The following is an 18,636-nucleotide window of genomic DNA, read 5'->3' as shown; positions in this document are numbered from 1 at the left end:
TTCCTGTCACCTGAGTTTCCCATTGGTACTTTCCTCTTTTTAAAGATTTGCTTGTTTATTAATATGTGTCTGTGTTAGTTTATGTTGCCATGTGTCCCAGCTCTAAGAACTGGAGTTGTTATAGATGGTTTTGAGCCTGCTAGGAGCCAAATCCAGACTCTCTGGAAAAGCAGCAAGCCTTCTTAACTACTAAGCTGTCCCTCTAGCCCCAGAACACTGATGTCTCTCTTAAAGACAAGTAAATGAATTTGGAAGAGAAAAGAGCGTGATTTTTCAGATGCCCTAAGAGACCTGAGTGTTCTGAGATGCACCGTGGAACATAAAGTTTGTGCTACATATGTGGTTAATTGAGGTGTTGATGTCTAAGTCTTCATTGAATTCCATATAAATATAACCACCTAGGCCTGGAGAGATGGCTCAGAGCTTAAGAGCACTGCCTATTCTTCCAGAGGTCCTGAGGTCAGTTCCCAGCAGCCACATGGTGGTGCACGATCATCTACAATGAGGTCTAGTGCCCTCTTCTGGCCTGGAGGTATACATGCAGGCAGAACACTGTATACATAGTAAATATGTATATATTTATGATATATGTATATGATATATGTATGATATGAGGAATTGTCTGACCCAGTTTCTTTTACAAAATATGGGATCAAACATCATGATTGAGTATGTGGAGTTTATTCATGAAGGTGAACCTTCATTCTGACCATCTTCTCCTCCCCCTACAACTCACAGAGGACAAAAAAAATCTATCTTTATAGAAATGTTATTGTCTCTGATTCACCAGCAAGAACATATTCATAATTGAATAGATCATAGCAATCTTTCCTAAAAGGAAATATGTTGGTGAAAGTGTAAGGATTTTGTTGAAGAGTGTTGACTTGTTTATTAAATTCTGGTTCACAGTTGTTGGCAACTGATCAAATAAAGCACTGTCAAGAGTCCTCTTCTCTCCAAATGTCCACAGCTGGGGGTTTTCAACTACAAGTCTTCTCTTTTCTTCCTGTGAATAACTGCTTTAAAACTTAGAGAAGTGGGATGGGCATTTCCTGATGTCTGCTCTTAGCTTTCTCCATGCCAGTAGACCCTGGGAGGATCTTCTGAGTCCCACATACCACTAAATAGAGTAAAAATAGCTTATATGGATACATAAAAGAATTTTTTCAAAGTCACTTTGAAATTTTTGATATTATCATTTGAAACAAACCAAGTCAGAAAATAATTCTTCCCCTCAAAAGTAATGATAAATGTGTGCTCCCATTTAGCAATTTAACACAAAAAATCCACCTGCTTATGCTTCTTCAAGCCCAACAGTATGCGACTTAGAACTAAGGACACAATCCACTTTTATTCTGCTTCAAAATAAAATTTTATTTTTTTCAACAAATTAAATAAATGGAAACCAATGGGCTTTTTATTGATATAATACAATCCTTTGAATAATTGACTATGTGTATGTATGTCTACATGTGATATATTTGCATGTTTTGTATGCATGCACACATGTGTGTATTTTGCAAATTAAATGTAGCAGTCATTGTCTTCCTCAACCTTAAAAGTGGTTTTAAATTTATCCATGCATGTTAGAGGCAGGTGGATAGAGAGAAGACACACAAATGCCTCAAAATATGTGCATGTAAAGGCCAGAGGATGACTTTTGAGTATCAAATTCTTGCCTCTCACCATGTTGGAGCAGGGTTTCTGTCCTTTCTGTCACTACCCAGCATGTCCCAGGCTAGGTGGCCCATAAACTTCTGGCCAACTCCCTATTTTTCCCATCTATCCTTAGGAATACTGGGATAGACATGTAAGCTAGCACACCTTACTTTTTGTGTGGGTTTGGGGGGTCAAACTCCAGGTAGTCAAGTTTGACTGGAAAATGCTTTTATGTACTGAGCCAACTCCCCCACCCTCTGCCTTCTTTAAGACAGTTTCTCTCACTGAACCTGGCACTAACTAAATTGGTTGGCCAACAAGGACCAGTGACCCTCCTGTCTCTGCATTTCAGCACCACAATGACAGGCACAGACTACAGGATGGATGGATGGATGGATGGATGGATGGATGGATGGATGGAGGGAGGGATGGATGGATGGATGGATGAATAGATAGATGGATGGATGGAGGGAGGGATGGATGGATGGATGGATGAATAGATAGATGGATGGATGGATGGATGGATGGATGGATGATGGCTGGCTGGATGGATAGGTGGATGGATGGATGGATGGATGGATGGATGGATGGATGGATGGTTGGATGGATGGATGGAGGGAGGGAGGGAGGGAGGGATGGAGGGATGGATGGATGGATGGATGGATGGATGGATGGATGGATGGATGGAGGGAGGGATGGATTGATGGATGGATGGATGGATGGCTGGCTGGATGGCTGGCTGGATGGATGGATGGATGGATGGATGGATGGATGGTTTTTGTGTGGATGCTGTGGATCCAAACTTGGATTCTCATACATATTTAATTAACCTCTTTTGCCAGCCATTAATAACTGATTTTAAAAGCAAGAGTGTAAAGTCTCCAAACCACATAGGTATGTGTGTGTGTAACCTATAAAAATTATATGTGCATTCATGCATGTGTATCACATATACATTCACATATATGACATACACACCGCACATACTGAGTCGTAGAAAGCATTTCAGTGTCTGCTGAACTGCTGAGCCCATACTGCACTCAGATCCTTTGAAGCAGTTGTTTTCCACAGTGTTACATTGTCCTATCTTGTCAAGATAAGAAAAAAGAAAAGAAAAAAACATAAAGAAGGCATCCCGAGGGAGAATCAGGGCTCTGCTTCAATTGCTAATCTGTATATATCTAAATATCTAAATGAAGGGATGCTTTTCTGACCCGGGTCCTCAGCTCATGGTCTTTGTTAACTAGTTTAAGGCCATTTACATCAAGAAAGAAATGTAGTGACCTCAAACTGTCTTGTATCTTACTGTAATTAAAATCCAATCAGTAGTCTCCATGCTTAAGGCTGGGGGATGCGTACAGGCGTTTTGATATTTATAAAGGAGTTGAAATATTGGTTAATAATATTACTCCTTTTTTCTTCTCAAGACTTTGCTCCACAGCCACACATCACAAAGGGCAGCAGAGAGGGGAATACTTGTTCGCCCCACTTTTTTTATAAATATGCTAATGACCTCAGAGAAGTGTTAATGTGGGTCATTCTTTGATAAGAATAACAATGAACTGTTGGGCTGCTTGGCACCATTTAGAGAGAAAACATCTTCCAACCTGGCCCAAAAGACTCATTTTTAGAGGTTAATGAGGGGGTGACTGGTCCTTGTATCTCGGGTCTAATAGCCCCTTTTTTGAGGGGAAAAGGAACTTCATTTCTCATTGATGTAATACATCTCTCTCTCTCTTTTTAAACTTTTCCACAGTCAGCAAATGAATTCAGGGAACTATGACTAAAATAATTAACACAAATACTAATACCAATCCAGGAAAGGTTTCATAAAGAAGTTTGTCTTTCCCCAATATGGACATAAACAGCATATTTTTCTCTAAGCCCACAACTACACTAGGTAATGGCTAACTGGTCAGGTCTCAGAACCATGTACCACTTTAAGTTGGCCTCTAAGGGACTCTGAGTTCTCTGGCTGATAAGATGTAAGAAAAATGGTAATTACATCTCAGGCTAGACAGAAAATTGTTCTATCCTGAGGAAGCCAGGGTGGGTAGATAGATGACAAATAGATAATTAATAGATAGATGGACAGATAGGTGATAGATAGATAGATAGATAATAGATAGGTAGATAAGATAGATAGATGATAGATAGATAGATAGATAGATGATAGATGATAGATAGCTAGATAGATAGATTAGATAGATAGATAGATAGATAGATAGATAGATAGATAGATAGATGATAGATGATAGATAGCTAGATAGATAGATTAGATAGATAGATAGATAGATAGATAGATAGATAGATAGATAGATAGATGATAGGTAAGAGATGGGTAGGTAAGGGAACAGAGGGATAAACAGATTAGAAAAATGATAGATGATAAATATAAAGATGTATAATAATCCAGTAGTGACACTGTTTACAAGCTCATTCCACCTTCATTAGCTGCTGGTAACATCATAGCAAAGACCCTGCGTTATTTGCCTCTGATGTCACCTGCTTTAAGGTCCTCATATACTTGGAGCACCCATAATTGTCTTTCTGTTGTTAACTTCTCTCACTTAGCATGTTTTCAAGGCTGACCCACGTTGTGCCTTGTGTCAGAATTTCACTCTTCTTGTAAGTCTGAAAACACCACATTTTGTTATATACTTAGACATTTGGATTCTTTCACCTTTGGGGTATGGAAAAAAAAACACAGTGAATCAGTACCCTTGCTAACATTTATTTTCTGACTTTGTATGTATGTCTGTGTGTCTGTCACTTCAGTAGTAGCTATTGTAAGTAACTGTGAAGTGGTGGCTTTGATTACATTTCCCTAGTGATTCATAATATTGAATATCTTTCTGTGTGATTCAGAGGCTATCAGTATCTTTGAAAAATGTCTATTCATGCACAAGATTATGTTGCTGAGGTGTATGTGTTCTTCATATATTTTTCATACTCATTCTTGCTGTGTTATTGTCTCCAAGTGCTCACATTTGAAGCTTGGCCCTCCGTGTGGTGGTTTTGCTAAGATTTCGGACCTCTTAGAGGTGGAACTGTTGGAAAGAGATGGGGGTTATTCAGGGTGCTGTGCCAAAGGCACTAATACAGTTCTTCTGGAACTTTATTCCATTCCTGAGAGTTGGAGCTCACAAAGATTGTTGTTTAGAGTACATGGCCTCTGCAGTTCTCCAGCCCATCTGGCCATGAGCCCGCCATGCCTGTCACTCATACATTCTTGTCATTGTGTTTGTAGAACAGGTTTGTGCCATGTTCTTGAACCCCAGAAATATGCACTAAATAGACCTTGGTTTCTGGTATTTTGTTGTATATCAAAATAAAAATCACTCAAGTAATCCCACATTATTTCATGATCTCCAAGTATTTTTCCCAATGCCTTCCTTGTGACCCTATTGTCTACTGTGATGCCAAAAAGTTTGAGATTTTGACAGATACAAATTCATCTATTTTTATTTCTGTGAGCTTCATGTTATAGCCAAAACAAATTTAAAAATCATTGCCCAGCCCCATGACAGGAGGTTGTCCATATTGAGTTCTACTAAGAATTTTGAATTTTAGTTTTACTCTGTGATCTTCAGTACACATTGAGCTCATCTTTGTGGCATATGATAAAGTACGAATTTTACTTTCTTCTTTTTCGTGTGTGTGTTGCTTTTTCTCAACACTAATTGTGCAAATAAGAAAGTTTTTTTTTCCCTACTGGGTGGTCTTGACAGCTTTGTTTCAGATTGCTTGACCCCAGGGGTGAGTTTGTTGCTATACTGTCTGTTTCTTTCCAGCCATGCATTGCTCTTTATATCAGCCCTGCACTGTTTTACTACAACAGCTTTGTACTAGAGTCTGAAATCACAAAGTAGAAGACTTTTGACTTTCTTCTTAGCTGAAATTATTTTAGCTATTTGAGATTCCTTGGCATCCATGTGAATTTTACAGTGGCTTTCCCATTTCTGAAAGAAGCCTCAGGATTTTGACTGAGATCATTTTGGCTCTGTAGATCACCCGGGTTAGCACAGACAACAGTCGTTTCCCACCCGTGACCTTACACTGCTCTTACAGTAGGAAGTTTCTTGAAGCTCTCAGTGTTCAGGTGTCCTTGGTTAAACGCATTATTAAGAATTTTATACTGTTGATGCTGTGTTAAATGTTACTGTTTTTCAAACTGTTTGTTCTTATGTTGTAGAAGCCTCATGGATTATTTGTGTTCATTTTACATATTGAAACATTGATGAAGTCATTGAGCAGTCCTGATGTTTAACTTTTCTTAGTCCCTTTAAGAACCCTGTTGTCCGAGAACACACATGGTTCTGCCTCTCCCCTTTGGTTTTGGATGTCTTTTTTTCTTGATCTGTGTAATTGCTCTGGCCACCACCCAATGCTACAATGAGAAGTGGAAGGCCAGGGCCAGGGTCTCTGCCTCCTTCTGATCTTAGAAGACCATCCAGTCTTTTGGTTTAGAGTTGGCTGTTAGATGGCGTCTCTTCATATTCCCCCCCATGCTGAGGCAGTTTCCTTGCCATCCTGCTTTGTTGTGTATAATGAAATACATAGTTTTCTCTTGTGCCTTTTCTACTTCAGCTGAGAACATGCCCCCCACCTTCCCCTTATTTGTTTGTTAGGACAATGTTGTATTTATTTTGATTTGCTAACCTTCTAAAAAAAATTTGTTGATGAGGCTGTAGAGATGGTTCAATAGTTCAGAGTGCAGATTACTCTTATAGAGGACCTGAGTTCTCTTCCCAGCACCCATCTCAGTGGCAGGAGAATCCATAGGCACATGTGTTAACATGCACATACCCCACACACCATACACATAATTTTAAATGCCTTTAATCTTTCTGAACTGTGTTGTTATTGTATATGTGGACAATGGTGTTTTTGTGGAAGCCAGAGGACAGTTGTAGAAGTATGTTCTCTGCTTCCACTGAGTGATCCAGATACTGAACTCACACAGTAGGCCTTGTGCTGTGATGAAATTTCTTCCACTGCACCATGTTGTCTTGTTGACTGATTTTCCATTCTCAGAATATATCCTACTTGGTCGTGAAGTATTGTTCTTTTAATATGACTTTAAATTTAGTTACATGATATTTTTCTTTTCTAGTTTTTTTTTCCAAAATCAGTATTCTTATGGGATTGTCATCTAAAGGTCTCTTTTATTCTAAGTGTCTTTGCCTGGTTTTAGTATCAGAGTATTGTATAACTCATGGTTAGGTTAGGAGTTATTTCCCCATTCTTCAATTTTTCTGGAAGAAGACAATGGTGTTATTTTTTTTTTTTAAGTATAAGTAGCATTCACCAAGGAAGCCATCTGTCCAGAGTGTTTTCTTGTGGGGAGTTTCTTGGTAAATTATATAATCTTGTTATGAATTACTGAGTCTCTTCAGATTTTCTGTATTTTATTATTCAGTCTTGTTAAGTTTGTATTTCTAGCAATTTGTTGCTATCATCTAGAAACATAGTCTTTTGAGCACTGAATTTGGACAGGAAAGATCTGGAGGATAGCCGCAATGAATCCTTGTCTTATTTTCTTGCTCTTTGTGTCTCCAAACATAGGCAGGCACTGTCCCATGGCTTTCTTATGGGCTCATCTTGCTCTACACTGTAGGTCTCAGGAGAAGATGAACTAATTAACAGAGAACAAGGTCACCCAAGACCATGTGCTCTCTCAGTTCGCACTGAACTTGGGCCTTTCCTTACTAAAGCTTGGTGATTCGTCACTTACATATAAAACCTCAACCTCCCAACTTACAACCACTCAACTACTTGTCATGACCACCATACTCATAGCCTTGGGGATATAGTCAAGGAATAGGGTCCAGAGAAGAAGATGTGCACACTAGAGGCACTGCAGGAGACGGGAAGGAACTGCTGGAGATGCGTGATAAAAAGAAGAGATGGGCAAGGGAGAAGGAAGTAAGATTGGGGGGGGGGGGGCAAGAAGAAAACCAACCAGACTTGGATCATGGGAAATAAAGAGGAACAGAAGTACATGGTTTAGATACCCCAAATATTGTCAGCCATTTCTGAGATACCCCCAAGATAAGCAGCTTTGTAAATTCTCTCTTTAAGGCCCCTCCATACCAAAACAAAGCTACCAAAACAAAAACAAAAACAAAACAACTGTATAAAACCAGCAACAACAAACTTGGTATCTGGAATTTTTTAATTTTCCAGTCTTGAGATACCAAGCCAAGGACTGAGGTATTGTTTTATTTAAATTTATTAAATGCTAACTTTATTCTCAGAATCTTGCAGGCTGACATTGTGCATGTATGAGCTCTAGGGAAATTTATTATCTCTCATAACCCTGCAAATTATGAATGTGCTTAGCTAAATATAATATTTTACTTCCACTCGCTTAATTATCTTCCTGTTTTAAGCGTTTTGTTTGGTTAAGTAAATATATCCTTACGAAGGAATAATTTTCTCAGTGGGGAAACACTTTAAGACATTGGCATCAGCAAGGACATCCCAACAGTTACCTCGTCACTTAGGAATATGTGACAACAAATGACAAGTGAGATTTCAAGAATTGAGCAAGTTTCTACACAACAGAAGAAATGGCTGAGTAAAATCATCCAGCAAAAGGGGAGAATTCGTCCATCTCCAGCTATGGCCTTGACAAGGGAGTGATATCTAGCTCTTCTGCATGGTTCTCAACCTTCCTAATGCTGCCCCCTTTTAACACGTTCCTCATGTTGTCCTGACCCCCATCCATTGCTACTTCATAACTGTGATTTTTCCACTGTTGTGAATTGTAATGTAAACGTCTGATATGCGGGGTATCCAATGTGTGACCCCGTGAAGCTTGCAGCTCACAGGTTGAGAACTACCTATCTGGAATAGACAACTCAAAAAGGCAAGAAACCAAAGAACATAATAAATGAGTTGATGGAATGAGTTGATAATTCACAATGAACGACAGCTCTCAAGTTTTCAATAAATATGAAAAGGGAAATTCCAACCTCTCTAGCCAGCCTCCAGAGAAGTGCAAACTGAAACGACATTGAGATTCTGTCACTTCTCACAGAAAACAAATAGCAACAAATGCTGGCAAGGATGTGGACAAGGGGGCTGGACAAAGGGGAGGCATTGTGTACTGATGGTGAAAATAGAAACAAAAGAGTCATATGGGAGTCCATTGGGAGGTGCTTCCAAAAACCAAAGCTAGCCCTTCCACATGACCCCGATGTAGCCCTCCCTCCGGGTATTTACCTGGAGGACTTCACAGAAGCATCCCAGCACTCTTACTGGAGCGCTACCCACGGGAGCTGAGTGACAGAACCAGCCTGAGTGTCAGCAGCAGAGGAGTGAGAACAGGAAGTGTGGTACATACACAACGGAATTTTTTCGTTCATAGAAAAATGTCAAACTCATGTTTGAAGGCAAGTGGGTGGGACTGGAGATAATTTTATGAAGCCAGTCCATTTCAGGAAAATAACACCATAATTTTTTTCTCCTTTGTGGGTCTTGGATTTTATATAATATTTAACATCATATGTATATAAATATGGCAGTAAAGTAGACATCAGTCTGTCCTGGCAGGTACATGCGACCTGTGGTTTATGGACTGCAGCACTAAGGGTAGCGATGAACGTGACCCAGCACAAAATCGCGTTGGTCAGACACGCCTGGTAGGATCTGAAGAGGGCTAAGAGGAAGGTGACAGCCCTACCCCTGAGCTAGCATACACGGATGTAGTAATATATAGTTTACCATTTATTAAAGCTTGGCTGAGGATTCAGAAAAGGAAGTCAGCCTCAAGCTGTAGAGATAAGGCAGTGGTGATACACACCCTTAATCCCAGCAGCCAGAAGCTAGGAGGTGTTGGTGCACACCTTCAATCCTAGGACTCAGGATTAAGAGGTAGACAGATCTCTGAGTCCAGGGCCACCCAGACCTATACAAGATTGAATCAGTCTAAAAGAGAATTATAGTTCCCGCCTTTAATCCCAGCACTAGAGCGGTATAAAAGACAGGAGCAGGGCAGGCATTCATTCTCTAGCCATGCTGAGGAGAGGCAGCAGTTTGGGACTTGGTAAAGAGCTCATGATTGGATCAGCCCTTGGATCAGCCTGAGCAAGAGGTGAGAGCTAGTGGCCAGCTGCTTTGCTTCCCTGATCTTCAGCTTGAACCCCAAAGCCGTCTCTGGGTCTTCCATTTATCTGTGTTACACATGGATGTAAGTAAACACACCCATTACCCCATCTTTCATGCAAAAGTTTGAGGGATGTGTTGCAATTTTGCAACCAACCGCAGTAGAGCAATGTTCTCTCCAGGCATTCTGTTGGTCATTTGCCTTGTAGAAGCCATGCAACTTAGCTATGTTACAGCATATTTTAAGTCACGCCATAACTGTTAACCATCCTAAACTGACAGGAGAGATATGCTGTCCAGATGAGCAGCACAACCGAGCTTCCGTGGGCCTCGGTGATGCCTGTTGTGGCAGAATGCCATATGCCACCTCTGGGAGCCAGGTGTGCTGTGCTGGAAGGCTCCACAATAGCTACGGGCAGCAATGCTGTGGAAGAGAGATGGTGAGCCAGGATTTCACGTGCTGTGGTGGAGAAGAAGAGGGCGTGGTGTACAGTCACCTCCCAGGTAAGGCCCCCTGTCTGTCCTATAGGAGGCAGAGAGCTGAGGCAGGGAGTAGGAGGAATTTGCCCTAGAAATAAAACAAATAATTTTAACCCACATTAGTTGCATCTAATGAAACAATTAGGAACACACTATGTAACAGTTAAAATCTCCTTTTGTTTTTAAGTGTATCTAGTCCACTTCATAAAGACGCATCTAATTTCTTTGTTGGGGGGCGGGGTCTGGAAAAATGCTTCAGTGGTTAAAAGCGCTCGATGCTCCTACAGTTCAGTTCCCAACACCCGTGTGGTGGGACTCACAGCCACTGGTAGGTAACTCTAGCATCGGGGGATCAGATGCCCTCTTCTGGCCTCCATGGGTACTGCAGCCACAGGCAAATAGTCACACACATGCACATATCATTTTGAAAAAATATATCTTAAAAAAACTTTTTAATGAATGTTACCAAAAAGATACATGAAATCAAAACAAACTCCCGCATAAATGTATTATCTCTGGATGAAAGAATGTTTCCTATTAATTCATAATACTAGAAAAAATAATTACAGTGATATTGAGATGTTAATCTTTTACTTTTTATTCTCAGGTTCCTAGGAAACTAGTACTAATATCAATAGTAAGCATCACCACCTGATGAGACCTTATTACCAAGTGGTAGTGTCTGTTGTTATGTACATTACTGCCAAAATTAATCTTTATAGCTACCCTACAAATAGATGATACTTTTGAATTCATATTTTATAGCATAGGAAAGGTGCCAGGCTATATCACTCAGTGGTAAACCACTTACTAGTGTCTGTGAGGCCCTGATTTTGATTCTCAGTACCACAAAATAATGACAGTAATAAAATTAATGGGGAAATTGAAATGTGAGCATTAGAGTCCTCCTGGAGATTATATAAGTGATCCAGGGTAGAGTTTGGGTGGTCTGAACTTGGGGAAGGTAAGGAACAAATTTGATATTTAATCTTTGATATTTAAAATGAATATTTGCTTGGAATAATAAAATAAATTTTGAAAGAAGTCCAGGAAACCCCTCTTGTATAATCTAATGTGGTGTGGTGTGGTGTGGGGTGTGTGTGTGTGTGTGTGTGTGTGTGTGTGTGTGTGTATGTGTGTGTGTGTGTGTGTGTATGGTGTATATACCCATGTGTACTTATACAGAGGCCTGATGAGGACATCCACTGTCCTGTTCTATCACTCTCTGCCTTATGACCTTGATGCAGGATCTGTCACTGGCCTTGGAACTAGGCTGGCAGCCAACTCCAGCAATCCACAGTGCTGGGGTTGCAGGTGTGTGTGTGTGCAGCCACGCCCAAACGTTCACCTGGGTTCCAGAGATTCAAACTCAGGGCTTCATGGGTGGCAAGCTCTCTTACTCGCTTAGTCATCTCTCCAGTCTCCAACACAATTTATTTAAGTATGTATATCCGACAGTTCCTGGCATCCTTCACCTTGATTTGCATTCACTCTTGATTGCCCACCCAGCTGACCCTGGCACTTTATCTTACTTTCATCGCAGTTCAGTTTTTCCATCTCACATGGTTGATCATAATTTCCTTTTAAAATCACACTTGAAGTCTAGAAGCATGGTCTTAAGCACTTCCGCTCATTACGATAATGCTACAGAAACAGATAGGATTGTTATCAGATTTGGGGAAATCTGTACCGAGGATCTCCTTGGGATGGCAGAGTATTTCAGATTTTTAACTCTGGTAGTGCTTTTCTGAGACTCAGGTCTGTGGGGTGACTGAACTAACTCTTCAGTGCGTGGCGTCCGTCTAAACCAGTGGCCCTCCATCCTCCTAACCCTGCAACCCTTTTAACACAGTTCCTTGTGTTGTGGTGACACACACAACCATAAAATCCTGCCACTTCATAACTGCAATTTTGCTACTGCTATAAATCATAATGGAAATATCTAATATGCAGGGTGTCTGATATGTGGTCCCTGCCCCTGGGGGTTTGAGACCCACAGGTTAAGAAACACTGGTCTAAACTCTTAATTCTTCCCACTTGAGTCGAGGTATCTTCGATGCCACTAGCCCGCCTGCAAACCAGCAAGCCTTGTGTTATCATAGTGTAGGCACATTGATTTGAGTCCCAATACAGAATTTCATTTCAGTATTACTGCTTTGGGAATGATCTGAGATTCATTTCAATTCTCCATTTGATATCAGGATAATTTTAATTAAATACAGATTTTCATGGTGTGTGTGTGTGTGTGTGTGTGTGTGTGTGTGTGTGTGTGTGTGTGTCCCCTCATGTGTAGGGGTGGCTGTGCACAAATACATGTAGGTTGAGGCCAGAAGACAGTTGTGGAAGTCATTTCTGAGAAGTGGTCCACCTTTTTTTTTCCTGAAACAGTGTCTCTCACTGGCCTGGAACTTTCTATAAAGGCTAGATTGCTGGCTGGTAAGCCCCGGGATCTGCCTGTCCTTCCTTCTTCATGCTGGGATTACAAGCATGTGCTACAATACAATGCTTGGCTTTTTTACATGGCTTCTGGGGATTGAACTCAGGACTTGTACTTAGGCAAACACTTGTCCAGTGGAGACATCTCTTCTGCCACCATTTTTTCATCTTCCCCATGTTTAGTTCATATATTTTTTCCTTTACATCTTTCCCTCACCACACCTTTTAGCAGTCTTTGAATTTTTACCCTCTGCATCTCCTAAAGGCTCCAGCCTTAGGAGCATTTTATGGAAGTGACTGAAGCTCTGCAGGTTGTCTGTGAGAGCAAAACTATTTTTATAATACTCTTAAATTAATCTATGCATTCAAGTTTTATTACATTTATTTGTTTATTGATCTGAGGGTGGAGGGGCATGGGGATGCTTGCCATGGCTCAGTCAGTTGTGGAGGTCAGAGGACAGCTTGTGGGAGCCAGTTCTCTTCCTACACCATGGAGGTCCCAGGTATCAAGGTCAGGTATGCAAGCACTGTGAGCCACCGAGTCATCTAAGGAGTCCCAGTCCTCTCTGAGTGTCCGTCCAGTGTTGTTTCCCAGGGACTTTATGGAATGTGCTATTGCAACACAGAGAAGCTTGTGGGAGAATTCAGTTTCTGTCGTTAACAGTAGATCTTAAACTGGCTTACAAAAATGAGAGATAGGGTCATTCTTTTCACTGATTCATTTAGTTTTAGGATTTGGAAAAGATATTTATACCTCAGAAATCTATCTTTACATATTATGATTTCATTGTTATTTTAAGTGGATTTGATTCTAGGACAGAATACTGCTTTAACTCACATAAGCAAAGGTTGTTTTGTTTTGGCTTTGGTTTTCGTTTTGTTTTCTTCAAAGAAGGATCTTATCGCTTAGCCTAGGATGACCTTGAACTCCTGATCCTTCTGCCTCAGCCATTTAAGTGCTGGGATTGCAAAGTGTATGTCACTAATCAGGCAGGTAGTTTTTTTTTTTTTTCCTCTTAATTAGTCTGCTGCCAAATCCTTTCATTCAACAAACAAGAATTACTGAGTCTATATTCAAGAAATCACCCTTTGAGTGAAAAAAAATGGTTAGGATTTCATTTCCTCCCCCAAATCTGTATTATTTCTGGCTCATCCAAGAGAAATAGGTGTTAGGCTGTGAACTACTTTCCTTCTTGCTCTGAGGCATTTCCGTGTTTGCTACTGAGTCTTAATTGTGAAAGCTGATGAATTTCGTTATGCCTTTCTCACCCATGCATGCCACGGGCCTTGGCCATGCTCCTCTCCAAGCCCCATACCCACCCTGTCCTCCCCAGTAGTCTAATGTGTGCACCATTTCCAAACTAAGTGATAATCCAGGCGGTGGTGGTGCATGCCTTTAATCCCAGCACTCAGGAGGCAGAAGTAGGTGAATCTCTGTGACTTTGAGGCCAGCCTGGTCTACAGAGTGAGTTCCAGGACAGGCTCCAAAGCAATACAAAGAGTGATGACCTCATTAAGTGGGTGAAGAAAAGCTAAGTTGTACCAATATGGTAGAATCCTAAACACTGAGTAAGGTCTGGAGAGAAGCTCTTGAGCTAGTGGGGAGTTGGTACCCATGATGCCAATTTGGCTAATGGGCAGGGTATTACCTATGCCATGAAACAGAGGGAGACAGGTTTTAGGCAGTCCAGGGTTTGGTGAGTGCTCCAGGAAGACTGGATATGATTGCCATAACTCTGATTTACGAAGACTAGTTAAATGTGGGTGTCAGAAAAACAGGAAGGAGAAAAGAGATGACAGAGCACTGTTGCCAGAAAGGAAAGCAGGGTTAAGGTGACTACCCCCTAGGATGAATTCTTAACCTTTCTGGAGAATTCTCTCAAAGTTATAGATTCTTATTTTCAGTAAAAGTGCATTGAAAACACACACTTGCATGTGCATGCAATATGTACCCATACAGACAAGCAAGCATGCAAATTGCCTGCCATCTCTACACCCTTCAAGTCCCCCCATAGACTAAGTTTCAAAATCAACCCTTTCACTTCAGTGTGGTGGTAATAGCTAACTTGTCAAATGTTTCTTTTTTAAAATAAATTATTTTTAGGTGTATGTATGTGTGTGAGGGGTATATGCACATGTTTGCCAGTGCCTATGGAGACCATAAGAAGATGTCAGAGCATCAGATCCCCTAGAGGTAAAGACACAGGGCGTTGTGACCCAGCTGACATGAGTGTGCTGAGAACTGAACTTGAATCCTCTGTCAGAGCAGTACCCTAACTGCTGAGTACTCTTGAGTCCTCTCACTAGCACCCACTGACACCTTTCTTAAGGGTGACATTCCTCAAGTCCCACGGGGCAAGACAGACATGTCTCTGCAGTGCCCTCCGCACCTCCATTAACTCTGGTGGCCACAGTGGAGGAGGCGGAGGCTCAGGACTTGTAAAACAAAGGAGAGAACCTCTTTATCACTTCGACCTTCAGACACCCTGAGGTTCTGAGCCCTCTCTCCTCTGCTGTCTCTCCTTCCGGTCTCCCCAGACGATCGTGTCCACTCACAGACCTGTTTCTCTGCACCCTAGCCACTCTCCATACCTGCCGGACAAGGCCAGGCTCTTAATACTCAGTTCCAAAACCCGGCCTCTCCCACCGCCTGGCATTGTGAGCCTGCCACGACACCGGCCAGGCTCGTAAAACATCTCTTTATGTACTTTATTCCTTAAACTCTTTTATTTGCCTGCAGGAGCCCTTTAACAAAATCACATTGAATTGACTTTCTCACACCAAATCAAATCTCCCTGGTCCCTGTTCAGTTGTCTTTGTCAATATGTATTTTATAAATGGAGTGAATTAACAGATGCTGTGGAGCAGAAGTGCTGGGGTGGCGTTTATGTTTTTTAGTGCTCTCTCTGGGCGGGTGAGCTGTGTGGGAGTGTTATACAGGTGTCTTGGGATGAAAGTCATTCCTGTGGATATGTATTCTTAACCAGTTCCTCCAAATATATTTTAGATCTCTTTATTACACATTTTTCCCTTAGTGTTTTTGCGTGTATGGTTTTATCATGGATGCTGTTAATCTTGGCTTGGACTTGGTACATCCCTTAAAAGTAAATGACAAAATTAAAACCTTCTCTATCATTCAGAGAGGATGGAGATTTTTTCTGTTAGCCATGAACAAGATCATTCCCTGCCTTTAGAACGTTTCCTTGTATATGTTATAAATCAAGTCCACGCAGTCTTTGATAGGCAACACTGGTGAAATTTTTTTCATAGCAAAATACTGGGCTTATCCACCCTAGACTCTGCCTTGAGAAAAATTAATAAAAACTTCCAGAAAAATGAACACTTTTTTCCTAAAATGGAATTTCCAAGTGTCTTTCTTTCTTTCTTTCTTTCTTTTTTTCTTTTCTTTTTTTTTTTTTTTTTTTTTTTTTTTTTTTTTAAGCAGGGGAGTTTAGCTACAGGAATCCATGGTACAAGAGCTGACTGAAAGAGATTGCTCCCAAAATGTCTCCATATAGCCCTGATGGTCTTTGGGAAAATATAGTATATACATGTTCTAAAATGTATGGCTGTGGTTTGGGGAGCAGTCTTACTGTCTTCCTCTATTCCGTGATGGTGGCCATAGCGCCATCTACTGGTTATCACAAGCAAGGATGTCTTTTTTTTTTTTTTTTTTTTTTTTAAGTGCTTGGCCCCTAAATTTCTAAGCTTTATTGAAGGCTAATTGTAATCCATTTCTTCTCTCTTCTGTGCCTGAAATACAGAGCCCTTGTCCTAAAATATGATGGTCCTTGGTCAAGCCTAGAGTTCAATATGAGTTTCCTTACCCCTGACTGACTTCACTGCATTACTGTTTTTACCTCAGAAGTTTTTATGGTTTATTTGTTAGTCATTTTTTAAGACTTAAACTACTTACAAATCATCAGACAGATTTGTTGACAAATATTCCCTCATTACTCCTGGACATTAAATAAACATTGGTGCTAGACCTGATAATATGATTTCAAACTTCTTCTAGTTCGTTTTTCCACTGTCTACAACAGAACAGAAGCCATCCACGGACTGTCTACATGATGTCAAAGACTGTGTACACAAGTGGATCTGAAATACAAACACCTACTCATGTGTACCTTGCTAATATCTGTGTCTTGTTCAAAGACACTCTCCATATTCACATAAGTCCTTTGGAACAATGGAGCAAGCCATCAAAAACCCGAGGCCTTTTCGTTTTTTCTTTGAGCATATTTAAAATTGTGACTGACCTCTGTGTGTCAAAGTTCAAAAGTCAAGTGCTGTATGTGATAAATTAGGCAGGGGTCAAAGGTTGTTGCCATGCCTTGCAGAAGCTGGTCTGTCTCTGGGTTTGCAGCTCATTCATGCTGAAGCGATGCACCATGGGTATCACTACCAAGCCCCACACTGCAACATCTGCTCTCCCTAAGTGAGTTAGTGCACGTCAGACATCTTTATGTCAGAATATCACAGTGATGGATGCAGACTTCAGAAGATGCTGCATAAAAATCTGGTGTGCCGTTCTGGCCATTAAGTGAAATTACTATTTAAATTAATGGCACTGTCATGGTTTATCTATGCAAAGAATGAACGCTGATTAGAGTATTAAGTAATTAGCAATTTATCACACTGGAACAAGGTTGATAATAATTAAAGAAGCAATGGTTTACCAAGGAAACTAGAAAGGGAGTCACTTCTTGTTATGTGAGGGAAATCTTGCCTGAAAATTTTCAATTCAGAAAAGCCAAGATGAAGCCCTTTGTCAAAGAGAGCATCCCTTTTTTTTTTTCCCTCTCTCCTCTCGTATAAAAACAGTTCATTATCAGAATTTTAGTTGACCTGTCAAAAGTCCCTCAGAGCGATCAGATGACTGATTAGGGTTTCGAATTAGGTCAATGTCTGCATTTTGATTTCATAGTTAAAGCATGGTGAAGCCATGCAGTAATTTGAGAGTGGAGGGGAGAGTGTATTCTCCTCCCTGGAAGGCCAGTCTTCAGGTTTTGATTGCTCTCTAAAATGGAAACATGAAGAGTTTTAAGAAAATTACAATAGGAAAAAAAAGTGACAGTCAGGAATCCAAGGTTGTATTTAAATATGTGCTCTGAAGGCAGCAGAAAAGGAATGTCCAAACAGTACCAAATGAAAGCCCTGGCATTTGCTTTTACCTTTGTGTGTAAGAGAATACACACATTTATAAGTAGGCATTGGCATTTTTGCATGAATATGCCTGTCTTTATCCACATAATTAAGACTCAGTTTATGAGGACACGCCTGTGCGTGTCTTATTATAGAGAGCATGCCCTAGGAATGAAAATAAAACTTATCAATATCATGGTTTACTTTCAGTTACTTTGAGGACTTGTCACATTTAGGTTGGCACAATATATCAGAGCTCTGTGGCCATTTTCTACAAATTGTCATATATACAATTTTTAGATATTGAGGAATCTATTTGAAGTCTAAACAGTAGTGTGATGGCTCTTCAGAGCCCTGACTGAATAGTGTCTTCCTTCAAGAGATTTGTAACATTGAGGTCTTCTGAATGCTTTTTGTTTTGAGCTTTGAAAACTCTTTGGACTGTCGTTAGGAGTGCTGTGCCTCATACGGGTGTTTGTACAGGACCAGATTAAACAATTGACGACCCCAGACCACTTGAAATCTGAAGTTCTTTGTGTTATCAGCCAGGATTAATAATAAACAAATGGAACTCTAATTAAAATGAATCATTCATCAGGTTGCACTGCTTTACAGCCAGATGCAAATTCTAGTAAGACAGCATGGTGGCATGTCACCTAGACACCTTGATTTCTAGCGTAATCCGGCCGGGGTAGTGTTTATTTCTATAGTGCTTTTATGTCTACGTTTATGCTTCTATGGCAGCAAATGATGGGCATTTGGTCAGTGGGAGAAAAATCTGTTGGCCCTTCAGGTATATTT

The 18,636-nt window shown here is 40.6% G+C and overlaps 1 protein-coding gene across 1 annotated transcript in view; it reads left to right on the top strand.

Moving 5' to 3' along the window:
* The window catches only part of Ush2a (usherin), a 641,642-nt gene that overhangs the window by 473,257 nt on the left and 149,749 nt on the right, over positions 1–18,636 (top strand). Inside the window, exon 49 of the mRNA XM_035445085.1 lies at positions 10,054–10,275. Coding sequence (XP_035300976.1) covers positions 10,054–10,275 — 222 coding nt within the window. The remainder of the gene's footprint in view (positions 1–10,053; positions 10,276–18,636) is intronic.

Source organism: Cricetulus griseus, chromosome 5 (genome assembly GCF_003668045.3).
Source record: "Cricetulus griseus strain 17A/GY chromosome 5, alternate assembly CriGri-PICRH-1.0, whole genome shotgun sequence".
Lineage (NCBI taxonomy): Eukaryota > Metazoa > Chordata > Mammalia > Rodentia > Cricetidae > Cricetulus > Cricetulus griseus.
This window is presented reverse-complemented; position numbering and strand designations above follow the sequence as displayed.